This window comes from Coregonus lavaretus (assembly GCF_964263955.1).
Source record: "Coregonus lavaretus genome assembly, chromosome: 30".
NCBI classification, from domain to species: domain Eukaryota; kingdom Metazoa; phylum Chordata; class Actinopteri; order Salmoniformes; family Salmonidae; genus Coregonus; species Coregonus lavaretus.
Window position 1 is genome coordinate 29,896,741 of NC_140017.1, and position 14,768 is coordinate 29,911,508.

The window sequence follows — 14,768 nt, forward strand, 5'->3', positions numbered from 1 at the left end:
GTGTGTGTGTGTGTGTGTGTGTGTGTGTGTGTGTGTGCATGTGTTTGATGTTGTTCTAGCTGTAGCCAGTCTTTCCTGCACCAGCCGTTTGTCTCAGCTCTCTCTCTCGCTCTCTCTCTCTCAGCTAGCCGCACTAATCTCCTATCAGACCTGTGTCAGTAGATGACAGAGGTGGCAGTGCAGGGAATCGCCTCCAGACCCCCAGCCCTTCAGCCCTCCAGACCTCCAGCCCCCCAGCCCCCCAGCCCTCCATCCCTCCAAACCTCCAGCCCCCCAGCCCCCCAGACCTCCAGACCCCCAGCCCTCCAGCCCTCCAGACCCACAGACCATCAGTTCTCCAGCCCTCTAGACCCCCAGACCTCCAGCCCTCCAGACCCACAGACCATCAGCCCTCCAGCCCTCCAGTCCTCCAGACCCCCAGCTCTCCAGCCCTCCAGCCCCCCAGCCCTCCAGACCTCCAGACCTCCAGACCCCCAGCCCTCCAGCCCTCCAGACCCCCAGACCCCCAGACCCCCAGCCCTACAGCCCTCCAGCCCTCCAGACCCCCAGACCCCCAGCCCTCCAGCCCTCCAGGCCCCCAGCCCCCCAGCCCTCCAGACCCACAGACCATCAGCCCTCCAGTCCTCCAGACCCCCAGCTCTCCAGCCCTCCAGCCCCCCAGCCCTCCAGCCCTCCAGCCCTCCAGCCCTCCAGCCCTCCAGACCCCCAGACCCCCAGACCCCCAGCCCTACAGCCCTCCAGCCCTCCAGACCCCCAGACCCCCAGCCCTCCAGCCCTCCAGCCCTCCAGGCCCCCAGCCCCCCAGACCCCCAGACCCCCAGCCCTACAGCCCTCCAGGCCTCCAGACCCCCAGACCCCCAGCCCTCCAGCCCTCCAGCCCTCCAGGCCCCCAGCCCCCCAGCCCTTCAGACCCACAGACCATCAGCCCTCCAGTCCTCCAGACCCCCAGCTCTCCAGCCCTCCAGCCCCCCAGCCCTCCAGACCCCCAGCCCTCCAGCCCTCCAGCCCTCCAGCCCTCCAGACCCCCAGACCCCCAGACCCCCAGCCCTCCAGCCCTCCAGCCCTCCAGACCCCCAGACCCCCAGCCATCCAGCCCTCCAGCTCAGTGCTAGGCAGGTTTCTTTTTATCAGGGCCTCAATATGAAGAAAACTGAAAACGGAGCGTGACCCCGAAGCTCACAGACATTATCAAAACACTCCTTTCCAGTCCACTGTCCCCCCACTCATACGTCATGGTGGTGCCGGAGAGTTGTGGGAGGAGTCCGAGCACAAGGGGCAGTATAAAGGGCAGAGAGGAATAGGATGTCCCCAGGAGAGCTGATTCTCTCCTGTCCTCATTATGATCACAGTCCACCCTGAGGATCATTACCAAGAGGGGACGCTCAAAAGCGGCAACATCACTGGCCTCATGTGCCCCCTATCGGACAATACAGACACAGCACTCTGCGCTATCAATGATAGCGCTGAGATTGTATTGTAATTTTCATTATTATCAGAGAGGAGGAGTAGAGGGTATGCCTTCTTGCTGTGAGCAGACACAAACATCCTCCTCCCCTATGATTCTCACAAACACAACATAAAACCAGTAGAAACACACAATGTGCTGTGAAACAGCATGTTGACATTAGCGCCCCTGACACACAACTACGCAGGCTTATGCATCACGCCCTCAATTAATGCAGCCTGTAAGATCAATTATATCTATGGACAGATTGTATATACACCCAGTGTACAAAACATTAGGAACACCTTTCTAATATTAAGTTGCAGCGCGTTTTGCCCGCAGAACAGCCTCAATTCGATTCGTCAGGGCATGGTCTCTACAAGGTGTCGAAAGCGTTCCACAGGGATGCTGGCCCATGTTGATTCCAATGCTTCCCATAGTTGTGTCAAGTTGTCTGGATGTCCTTTGGGTGGTGGACCCTTCTTGATACACACGGGAAACTGTTGAATGTGAAAAACCCAGCAGCGTTGTAGTTCTTGACACACTAGAAACGGTGCACCTGGCACCTACTACCCTATCCCGTTCAAAGGCACTTAAACATTTTGTCTTGCCAATTCACCCTCAGAATGGCACACGTACACAGTTGTCTCAAGGCTTAAAAATCCTTCTTTAACCTGTCTCCTCCCCTTCATCTACACTGATTGAAGTGACATCAATAAGGGATCATGGCTTTCACCTGGATTCACCTGGTCAGTCTATGTCATGGAAAGAGCAGGTGTTCTTAATGTTTTGTACACTCAACAACAAAAAATATGGAGGATTACTGACCAACCTAAAGTCAACTTATATTTACCCTCACCCATTCTTCACCAATTTGTCACCCATTTTTAGCACAGCACAATGCTATCAATGTTATATGGGCTCCTGCTTTTTGCTCACTGAGCTTCTTGATGGAGCCTCACATTAGCTAGAGTGCTTTTACAGGTGCTTCTGTTCAGCAGTAAAGTGCAGCTTCAGAGGTTCAATAGAAGGTGACTGACAAGGACAGGGAGGCCCACAGACCTTTGAGGTCAAAAGGTCAGGCTGATACTGTGATGTGGGATCAATGCAGAATATGAACATTCCCTCTGGGGTCAGGTTTCCCCAGCTGCAGGCATGAAGGAGCCGTTTAATAGCTATCAGTCTTTGTAATATCGGATATGTTTTCGTAAAACACTTGGACCTAAAAAGCTGTATAAATTGGGGTTATAATAGTTTCATGTATTACTTTATTAGGTAAATATGTGCATGATTCTGCCAAAGTCTGAAGACTCATCACAACATACAGTGGGGGAAAAAGTATTTAGTCAGCCACCAATTGTGCAAGTTCTCCCACTTAAAAAGATGAGAGAGGCCTGTAATTTTCATCATAGGTACACGTCAACTATGACAGACAAAATGAGAAAAAAAAAACAGAAAATCACATTGTAGGACTTTTCATGAATTTCTTTGCAAATTATGGTGGAAAATAAGTATTTGGTCAATAACAAAAGTTTCTCAATACTTTGTTATATACCCTTTGTTGGCAATGACACAGGTCAAACGTTTTCTGTAAGTCTTCACAAGGTTTTCACACACTGTTGCTGGTATTTTGGCCCATTCCTCCATGCAGATCTCCTCTAGAGCAGTGATGTTTTGGGGCTGTCGCTGGGCAACACAGACTTTCAACTCCCTCCAAAGATTTTCTATGGGGTTGAGATCTGGAGACTGGCTAGGCCACTCCAGGACCTTGAAATGCTTCTTACGAAGCCACTCCTCGCCGACTATGACTGACCTCCCACTGTTTGGGATCATTGTCATGCTGAAAGACCCAGCCAAGTTTCATCTTCAATGCCCTTGCTGATGGAAGGAGGTTTTCACTCAAAATCTCACGATACATGGCCCCATTCATTCTTTCCTTTACACGGATCAGTTGTCCTGGTCCCTTTGCAGAAAAACAACCCCAAAGCATGATGTTTCCACCCCCATGCTTCACAGTAGGTATGGTGTTCTTTGGATGCAACTCAGCATTCTTTGTCCTCCAAACACGACGAGTTGAGTTTTTACCAAAAAGTTATATTTTGGTTTCATCTGACCATATGACATTCTCCCAATCCTCTTCTGGATCATCCAAATGCACTCTAGCAAACTTCAGACGGGCCTGGACATGTACTGGCTTAAGCAGGGGGACACGTCTGGCACTGCAGGATTTGAGTCCCTGGCGGCGTAGTGTGTTACTGATGGTAGGCTTTGTTACTTTGGTCCCAGCTCTCTGCAGGTCATTCACTAGGTTCCCCCGTGTGGTTCTGGGATTTTTGCTCACCGTTCTTGTGATCATTTTGACCCCACGGGGTGAGATCTTGCGTGGAGCCCCAGATCGAGGGAGATTATCAGTGGTCTTGTATGTCTTCCATTTCCTAATAATTGCTCCCACAGTTGATTTCTTCAAACCAAGCTGCTTACCTATTGCAGATTCAGTCTTCCCAGCCTGGTGCAGGTCTACAATTTTGTTTCTGGTGTCCTTTGACAGCTCTTTGGTCTTGGCCATAGTGGAGTTTGGAGTGTGACTGTTTGAGGTTGTGGACAGGTGTCTTTTATACTGATAACAAGTTCAAACAGGTGCCATTAATACAGGTAACGAGTGGAGGACAGAGGAGCCTCTTAAAGAAGAAGTTACAGGTCTGTGAGAGCCAGAAATCTTGCTTGTTTGTAGGTGACCAAATACTTATTTTCCACCATAATTTGCAAATAAATTCATTAAAAATCCTACAATGTGATTTTCTGGATTATTTTTTTTTCTTCTCAATTTGTCTGTCATAGTTGACCTGTACCTATGATGAAAATTACAGGCCTCTCTCGTCTTTTTAAGTGGGAGAACTTGCACAATTGGTGGCTGACTAAATACTTGTTTCCCCCACTGTAGATCACTCCCTTTGTTCTTCCTTTGTTCATTTCCTGATCTATTCTATTATTCATCTTCTCAAAATCATTTTTATTTGTCAGTCAATTCCGGATATACATTGAAAGACCAATTATTTAAATATTCTTGTCTTTATTTTCAATGAGGATTTTACCATTCTTTAATTGGAATTTCAATCATTCCTGATGTGACATAAACGGAAATGTATTAGGTTCCAGCCCTGCATAAGGTCACTCAAATATGGAGGAAAAAACTGAACAAAACCATTTCTGCAGATTGGACAGAAATGTCTGATGGGTCCGCCATGACCGACGTTGTGTGACATGCATGTTTATGTGAGACTCATGTGAAGTACACCGTGGGTGCAAGTAAAGACCAACCTTTTAATAAATATTTATGTGGGTAGAATTATCAGATGCAGGCCGAGAAAATACCCGTACTGTGCGCAGCTCGAGGATTTTCAATAAGATAGTACTTTATTCAGTAATGTTGTCAAATCAAAGGCATGAATAGTACAGCCAGCTGTAAAACCAATGCTGTAAAACCAATGCAAGTCATTCCAACGTTCTTAGAACTAATAAACATACATCTTATTTCATGATCAGATCTCCTTTGAACACATTTCTTAAAATATGAGATAGAAGTTGACACGTTATTCATGAATTATGCAAAAATTATTGGCCCACTGCGAAGCAATAATTAATTATATTTGCCATCCATGTATGTCATATATAGGCCTATAATGATTATCGATAAAAATACACTTCAAAGGACATTATATTTTAGACAAATTAAGATAAGTTTACCACACTTTATTAGTCTACGTTTGTTTAAGTTATTAAAATCCTTACAATTCTTTAAAGTTTGGATTTGGAATTTGCTTAAATTATTTCTAAATTACAATCACTACTTAATGTATAACTTTTTTAAATAAATGAAATTAATGTGTTTAACTAACCGGATAGCCAATTGCAATTAGTATGGGTTGTGGTGAATTCTTCATTGCAGCCAATAAACAGGCTACTGTATCGCCTAACACTATAATATAGCCTAACTCTATAATATAGCCTAACAATATAGTAGTAGGCTACAACATCTGCCGTTAATAGAACGATATATCCTCTCCTCCAACTGAGTTCTTTGAATTGCCGTAAGGGGACCATTTAAACCTCAGTATAGGAGGAAACACGACCGATAGCCGACTATGACTGACCTCCCACAAACACATCTTTATCTGTAGTTTCCCAGATAGCCTACCAACAAAAAGGGTCACACATAATTGGATACAGTGGCACGATAACACCGGCGGGTCCGAAACAGAATTGCATTGCAATAAACATGTGCACAAGCGACCAAATAGCCTTCAGTTATATGATTGAGAATCTTACCTTTAGCGCCTATGTCCGTCATCATTGCAAAGAGAACCATCAGAACGACTATGTAATCTCGTGCCGCACTCATGCTTCCTTTCAGTAGTGGTCCTCTGCTAACAGAAAGGAATGTCCTTGGGATCAACACTTTTCCTTAAAATGAAATAGAGACTGCTCGTGCTCCGCAAAAGCCACTTGCCGTAAGACACACTGCGCAGCACTGGCACTCCACTAGTATGAGAGCTATGTTCTGATGTCGTTATCAGCTGATAGACATAGACTGTTCAATTCCAACGCTCGCTAAATCGATTTCTCGTTGGGTATGCGGTTCTCTTTCTTCAAGTCAGCGCACCACGGTCGTTTCAGCACCGCGGACAGCTCCTAGCGACAGCAAGTGGAACAACTGAATTCAGCACGGTGGAAAGTTTGTATCGTTACCGTACATAATGTAATACTGCCCTCATGTAAATTACCTTCGTATGACAATGGCTGTGTTTAGTTCATTAACTTTGATAGCAACATCAATAGACAAATCGATTACACCCGTTTTCAATCCATTACAAACTCACAAACAATTATTGTGAACGCTAACAGGCTTGTTGACAGGCACAATGTAGCACTATCATTACAATGAAAACACCATGTTGCTCCGATATGTTGAACTGTAAATAGGTTGTTTACGTTATTGGTGAAAAAGTATTAGTATTTCGAGTTTCAAGACAACCAACTCGAAAAAGAATCATTGCACTATAATGACTCCTTTGATTAAGACAGTGTATGTCTGGATTATTCCAAATTATAAAAACATTTTGGAGAAGAAAATATCACATTTAGAAAAACATATTTTACAGATATTAGCTATACAGTGACCTCTTTCTCATTAGTATGGTGCACTCTGGAAATAGCTACATCTGCATGAGAGAGAGAGAGAGAGAAAAATAGAAAGAGAGAGAGAGAGAGAGAGAGAGAGAGAGAGAGAGAGAGAGAGAGAGAGAGAGAGAGAGAGAGAGAGAGAGAGAGAGAGAGAGAGAGAGCAACACTTTTGAATCAAACATGGCAGTAGACAAAGTGGTTTATGGACATAATATAGAATTGTTGAGTGATGCTGCCAGTGCTAAGGTATTGGGAATAATATTCATTGAATGGTAATGCAGGTCGCCTCTCTTCTGTGAGTTTCCTCTTGGAGTGTATCGGTTTCTGGGGGAATGTCCTTTCTTTCTCCTGAAACCTCTTTACTGTTTGTGGGACCACACACTGGGTGCACTGGCTCAGATTCATGACCATTCAAAGCCTGTTAATTAAACTGGTAATTATGGCTAAATAGAGGGAAATAGTTTGCAGACTTTCATCTCTAAAGCTTTTGATGTGTAGTAGATTCTCGAAAAAAATAAAATTGTTTCTCTCTTGCCTCACATTGGATTGTTTTTCCAGGCTTTGTGTGTGTGTGTGTGTGTGTGTGTGCTTATTGCATTTTGTAAATTGTGTGTATGCAGGGCTCCTTTGCGAAAGAGACCTTGGTCTCAATGGGGTCAGGTAGCCTAGAGGTTAAGAGCATTGGGCCAGTAACTGAAAGGTCGCTGGTTCAAATCCCCAAGCTGACTAGGTGAAGATAATATGTCGATGTGCCCATGAACAAGGCACTTAACCCTAATTGCTCCTGTAAGTCGCTCTGGATAAGTGTGTCTGCTAAAAGATGTACAGTAAATGTCATGTAAAATAAGTATGCCTAAATGAGCACTGAACAAGAGTGGCCCACTGTGCTGACACAGAGCAGCCGGGTACTCTGGGTAATTGATCTCACTGGCTATATCACTGGCTGTGTCTGAATGGCACCTTACTCACTATATAATGCACTGCTTTAAACCAGAGCCCATAGGGTTAGGTCCAAAGGAGTGCACTAGATAGGGAATAGGGTGCCATTTCAGACACAACTACTGTCTTAGTTTGCAGCTCTGATGCACCTTAGTTCTGGTTCCATCGCCCCAGTGCGTGTCTCGGATATTGATTGTCTCATCATGAGAATGATGTCAACAACGTTGTGTGGTTTGGTGTTTTTACTGAGACAACATTAGAATCCAAACAAACACATTTATGCTGTGTCTCAAACTAGCCTCTGGCATAGAAACTACATTTACATTCTCAATGCTGGCCTTGCACACAAAATGAACTATAAGGATTCGCACGCACACACACAACAAACACACACACACACACACACACACACACACACACACACACACACACACACACACACACACACACACACACACACACACACACACACACACACACACACACACACACACACACACTGTAAACAAATATGGTCATGCATACTCAAATAGTACCAATACGATTATAATCAAAAGATGGCACCATGGATAATTGCATTCATACTATATTACAATTATGCACAAGAGTGAAATCTTATTTCATAGCATCTGATACATTTAAATACTGTAGCTTCTACAATTCTTTCCTGTATGCAGATTCTTCCACAAAGAAAGTTGTCTCTTTGTCAATTTGTGTAATGTCTTGAGGGATCTAATAAGCCCAAGATCGCATTGTGCCAGTCATGGTTTAGCTCTGCGCTCAGGGAGTTAGCTGTCTTTAGATGTTACTCTGCTCTGGTTCTGCTGAAATCCCACGCTCTCCCTCATTTCCTCTCCACTCAGAGTCTGCCAATCACACTGTCACTCACTGTCCCAGCGTAGACAGCAGCTATTGAAACAGCAAATCAAATCAGTCAAATGCATACACTGTAAGCTCTTCATTGTGTCCTTCATTGGGCCGTTAAAAGGGCTAGGAGAGAGAAAACTATCACAGTACATATCCAAGGTTTTGGACTTGATTGCTTTTTAGATCATAGTGCTGACCTACGACTGGGTGACCAACTACAAAAGTAGGCCTTGTGTTATATTATCCAATAACTAAATCAGATCCTTATACTCCCCCTGCAAGTAACACTAATTAACTAACCCCATTGGCTACACATTATTTAATTAAATGCAAAATGTGAGTAATCTAAGTAATACTGGCACCAAATTTCTCCCCTCTCCCCTCCCCTCCACTCCTCCACTCCTCCACTCTCCTCCCATCCCTCCCTTCCTCCACTCCTCTACCGTCCCTCCCTCCCTCCTCCACTCCCCCCCCCCCCACTCATCCCCACTTCTCCCCTCCCTTCCTCCCCTCCCCACTCCTTCCCTCCCCACTCCTCCCCTTCCTCCTATTTTAAGGCATCTCTCCACCTTCAGGGGCTTATTTGTCTTAATAAGGAAAAGTGTCCTTGCCTTCTATTAGACATCCAGCTCCTGAATACATTTCCATTCTGCCCCAAGGATAGATCACCAGGCGCTTCCTTCCTGATTAAGATATTCTGTCTGGCACAGCCTGTCTGGCACAACAAGGGAATAAGGGAAAAAGAGACAAAAAGCTATCTAATCAAGGTTTTATTCTGCATGATATGCTATGTGGTATAAATAACTCGGTTTTTTAATGCCTCAATACAGACACGGCCGGCTTGCTAAGTGGAATACGAAGTATGTACACAATATATCAAGGTGAGGCAGAGGGGATCATTAGGGTTTTTGAGATATTTATGTTTCTGGTCATAGCATATAATGTACCAATTGCTTTTGTTATGTTGTTCATCCATTAGTTAGTAATAGATTATAAAATAAATACTTTAAAGTTACATATTCCAACAATTCGTACACTCTAAAAATTAGTGGTTCAACAATGGTTCTTCTAAGATCCTCAAAGTTCTTCGAAGAACCTTTGTGTTCTTGGCACTGAAAATTGCCCCCAAAAGGTTCTTCCAATAACCCCATAGGAGGTGGGGTTCATTGAGGAACCCCCTTAGTTGGTGGGGGTTCTTGCAGGAACCTAACTGCCCAACTGAAACATTTGGATTTGAATTTGAAAGGACAGCAGGTGCAGGCACTTAACTGAAATATTTAAAGATCTCCTCAATTTAAGGTAAGGTTTGTCCCTTGTATGATCTAAATTGATATTGTTTTATGATGATACCATTTATCTTTTCATATTTGCGCAAATCTTTCTAAAACAGAAAATGGACACAATTCAATGGAAATCAATCAACAAAGAGGTAAGAATATGTAGGCTATAAGAAAATGTTGAAGGCTAGCTGTATTGGGTGCAGATGACTGAACTGTTCACTTTTGTGTCTGTGTCTGCAGGTATACAGACGAGGTAGAATACAAAGGTATGTCAATTGGTATTGGTATGTTATGCAGATCACATGTACCATTCCTACCTCTTCAATGAATATCCCATAAGCCTCTACATTATGGACAAGGTATGTGTATGAAAACCATTATCAAAACAGTTTTTTTCATTCACATTTACCACAAAAACCAAGATATGAATTCTGTCGTGTGCATGTTTCGTTAATCATCTGTATAATTACAATTTTTGGGATTCACAGACTTCACCCTCCCTACACCTTTGATGAATATAACAGGAAACCTGTTCAATCACCATGCACTGCAAAATCATTCTGGCTATGGATACAGAGAACATCAACACATTAACTTCAACACGCCAGAGGATATACCCATTGGACTTGGGGCTCTGCTGGGAGTTTACTTCATATTTGGATTTTTATTTCTGCTTTGCCACTAAAATCATAATAAACACTGAGCTAAAATATGGTGTTATTGTTGTTATTGTTATGCGTATTATTATTATTAATAATATAAATAGGGGAGGGGGGGGGGGGGTAGTTAAATAATTCACCCCAAAAGGTTATTCAAGGATCCGTTAAAAGGGGTTATTTGAAGAAACTTAAAGGGTTCTTCGACAAACTTATAGGTGTTCCCCCACAGTTTCAATTTGAAGAACCCCTAAAGGATACTCCAGGAACCTTTTATTTTTAGAGTGTATGCTATATCCACAGCTAGTTTTTAATCCATCAAGAATTTCCGCTGTTTGAAAATTCCAACTATGGTCTGCTCAGTGAAGAGTGCCCTAGTAATTTTCCCCTCTCTCAGTGCGAGGCAGACTGACTGCACCTTGACCAGGTGTGACCTGCATACCCAAGACTGCCCTCACCAACGCTGTTGTCACACTGCTATTAGTCAAGAGAGAGGACCTGTCTGGAGTCCCCAGTCTCTGATCCAGAGGTGGAAAGAGAAGGGAAAGACACAAGGCCACAGACACCGATCCTCATCCTCTGGATCTCCTCCTGCCACCATCCCCACGTCCACCCTCCTTCCCCAGGGACACATTAATCTCCACCACCCCCACCTCCACCCTCCTTCCCCAGGGACACATTCATCTCCACCACCCCCACCTCCACCCTCCTTCCCCAGGGACACATTCATCCCCACCACCCCCACGTCCACCCTCTTTCAACAGGGACACTTTCATCTCCATCACTCCCACGTCCACCCTCCTTCCCCAGGGACACATTCATCTCCACCACCCCCACGTCCACCCTCCTTCCCCAGGGACACATTAATCTCCGCTGGCCAGATATTTCTTCTGCCGACGTCCGTGTGCTTGGTCTCCCAGATAAATGCAAGGGGAAGCAGAAACCATTTAGCTTGGGGGAATGGAGAGCCTTGCACCATGGCGACACCTCTCCCAAAGAATAATTGTTTCACATGGCCCTTCTGTGTATTCTGACTGGTTCAACAAAAAAACTAGAATACGTTCTTTGAATTGGTTGGGAGAGGATGAAAACCACTGAACCTGGAACTTCTGCGCTCAAAACTCATTTGCTTCAGATAAGTACACGTTTTTTTGTTTTATTTTGCATTGCCACCAGTTTTGACAATCTCTTCAGGTGAGCCGGTAATCTCCTTGAACTGAAAGCTTCCCAGATGCCAAAAAAGTCTCACTATTATGTGAGCAAAAATCTAACAAAACCCTCCTGTATTTCTGCTTTAGGTGATTGATGTTTCAAACAGCATAACACATCATATAATATGACTTCCTTAAAATTATGCAGGCTTCATATGATGTATCTTTAGTATATCCAAGACTATTGCACATCTTGTCAAGGCATAGTGCACTCTACCAGGTAAAGTCTCATTGCTTTACACATCTTCACAGCTTCCTGCTTTCTCAGACTAGCAGTTTTATTGTCACGGTGCAATGCAGAGCCTACAGCAAATCTGATCTGCACTGACATTCCTCATCTCTAAATAAAAGCTAAAGGGCAAAGTTCATCTGTACTGTCCTGGACACAGCCTGGGGGCAAAACCACCACAACATGCAGAAGGCACTTTGAATACAGTTTCACTCATTTTGGAGAACAGTGTTCAAGAAGACTTTTAAGTGGACCCTCTGGATCCTCAGATCAAGTAAACAATATCACTGCAGATCTAGGCCTCCATGACGCAGCAGCTCACAGGCATTCACTATATATGTAATTTTCTATGGGATTAAGGTTGTACAAAATTGATGGATTTCAATACAGTGTGTGTAACATGAACATAGCCTTACCATTTTTGACACCAAATTCCATTGAACAGTAGAAATGTATGTTACTAAATATAAAACTATCCTTTGTAGGTTGATTCTAGCCTTGGTCAACCTGTGTTTTTCATTAGTGAATCTCTGTTTGTCTGGCAGCTCCAGAGGGAGAGATGTCGACAGCTGTCCCTACCTCCCACGTTGAGACCCAGGCTGCCCAGAGATGTGTTATTTAATGATATAGTGTGCACTATTCCTGGAGGTTTGAAAAGGCTGGCTTAATAAATATTCCAAACATGTGCAAACAACATATTCCACCAAACAGCTATGTGTGCGTCTCTATTGATGCCAGTAATCATTAGACATGCTAAACAGTATTACAGAACAATAACTGTTACCTAATAATATACATTATCAGGGTCAGGGAAGGTTATATATGGCAGATCACTGGTTTTATAAATGCAAGGTCACACATTAACATGTGCACTCATAAATGCACCCACACGCACACGCATGCACACACACATGCACGCACACGCACACACGGACACGTACATACCCACGCGCACACACACACACGCACTCACACGCACACACACGCACACAAATATTACCACCAAAAGCCCTTATCCAAGAGTGCACTCCAGAAGTGAAGGTAATCCCGTTCTCCCTGAGTGAGCACAAATCTATCTGTGCATCAAAGAGCAGCCATTAAATGGGCAGTAATAAGGCCATGGAGAGATGGAACCTTCCTCATCTAATCCTCAACCCATTCATGTATAGAGGAGAGGAGAGGAGCACTAAAATGGAATCATTAGCCCAATGGAGACATACAGTAGGGGGAAGGGAGAATTATTTGGGTCAAACAGAACAGATTTATTCTGGGAGACATTTTAAAACATTTGCTCTTTTGGTGCACCATCCAGTGGATGCTCCTCAGAGGAGGAAGGGGAGTACCATCCTCCTCAGTGAATTTCATAAAAATATATGTTTTTAAACATTTAAAAAGTTATCCTTTTTAGATATAACTATACTAAATATAAACACGTCACCAAATAATTGATTAAAACACACTATTTTGCAAAGGTCTACAGTAGCCTCCACAGCACGCTGTAGGGTAACACCATGGTGTAGCCGGAGGACAGCTAGCTTCCGTCCTCCTCTGTGTACATTGACTTCAATACAAAACCTAGGAGGCTCATGGTTCTCACCCCCTTCCATAGACTTACACAGTAATTACGACAACTTCCAGAGGATGTCCTCCAACCTATCAGAGCTCTTGCAGCATGAACTGACATGTTGTCCACCCAATCAAAGGACTAGATAATTAATCTAGTACTGAAAGCATAAGCTACAGCTAGCTAGCACTGCAGTGCATAAGATGTGGTGAGTAGTTGACTCAAAGAGAGAGAAAGACAATAGTTGAACAGTTTTGAACAAATTAATTTATTCCAAAATGAAGGAAAAGCAAGGGAGAAATATATAGAGATAGATGTTGTCATTTTTTTTCACTTTCAGTTTCACTTACTTAGCTAGCAAATGCAGCTAGCTAGTTCAGCCTACTGAAACACCCTGCTCAAACACAGGGATGCTATGTTAGCTAGCTGGCTATGATTATCCAACACAACACTGGAATTCTTCCAAGTCAAGGTAAGCTTCTGGTTTTAATCATTTATTGCCACCGGGGCCCGCCTGTAACGTTTTTTTTTGCCTGGTCACGTACAGCTGATGTGTTGTGCATTGAAGTCCACATCCGAAGGGAAGAGGTGAGAGGAGAAGAGCGCATGCGAGAAGGAATACAACGTGGCTGCTATGAAAGTGAACTGTGTTTACGCGTGATCAGGGGTGTATTCATTCTGCTGATTCTGTTGAAAAACGTTTCTTAAACGGAAGAAAACTGAACAAAATGGGGATAAACATACCTGAATTTGTCCAATATAAACTTTTGTTTGCAACTGTTGGACTAATGATTACACGCTATATCAGCTAGATACAGGCAAGAGTGTGCAAGGCTCTTGACCTGTGTGCATCTACAGTATGTTGTAAACTTTCATTTATATGCTAGGTTGTAGCAACCTCATGATGGGTATAGGAAAAATGTTAGTATCATGTAGTAGCCTAAACATATCGCTGTTACATTGAACTGGGTGAATGGAATATGAATGACAGTCATTCAATATGCTGTAATAGAAATAAGGCCATGCTCATGAAAAGAAAAGTCGTCCTCACTCTTAAACGGCACTGACCGCCACTGGCACCATCACCTCGCCTATAAGACAAGAAACGACCTCAGTTTGGTATTTATATTCTCTTACCTTTACTGGCACAGCTCCCAGCTGAAAGATACTCAGTCTGTGAGGCAGAGGGGGGTAAGCGCAAGCTATTTATTATTCATGGATTTCAGTTATTCATTAGACAGACCTGAGCCTCCTCCTGTAATGGCATGGGCAAGCATGAATATTTACACCAGGTACTTTATATTTAAACATGACTTTGAATAAATAGCTGGCAGTAAATGCCAGGTAAATAGCACTAGAATGGTACTTTAGGTTCTGGCTGGTGCGGAATGTTATTT

The 14,768-nt window shown here is 43.7% G+C and overlaps 1 protein-coding gene across 1 annotated transcript in view; it reads right to left on the reverse strand.

Moving 5' to 3' along the window:
- LOC311106194 (seizure protein 6-like) overlaps positions 1-5,843 on the reverse strand; it is a gene marked incomplete at both ends in the record, with an annotated part of 154,489 nt that extends 148,646 nt beyond the window's left edge. The window contains one exon of the mRNA XM_084148506.1: positions 5,771-5,843. Coding sequence (XP_084004632.1) covers positions 5,771-5,843 — 73 coding nt within the window. The remainder of the gene's footprint in view (positions 1-5,770) is intronic.
- Positions 5,844-14,768: the final 8,925 nt, after the last annotated feature.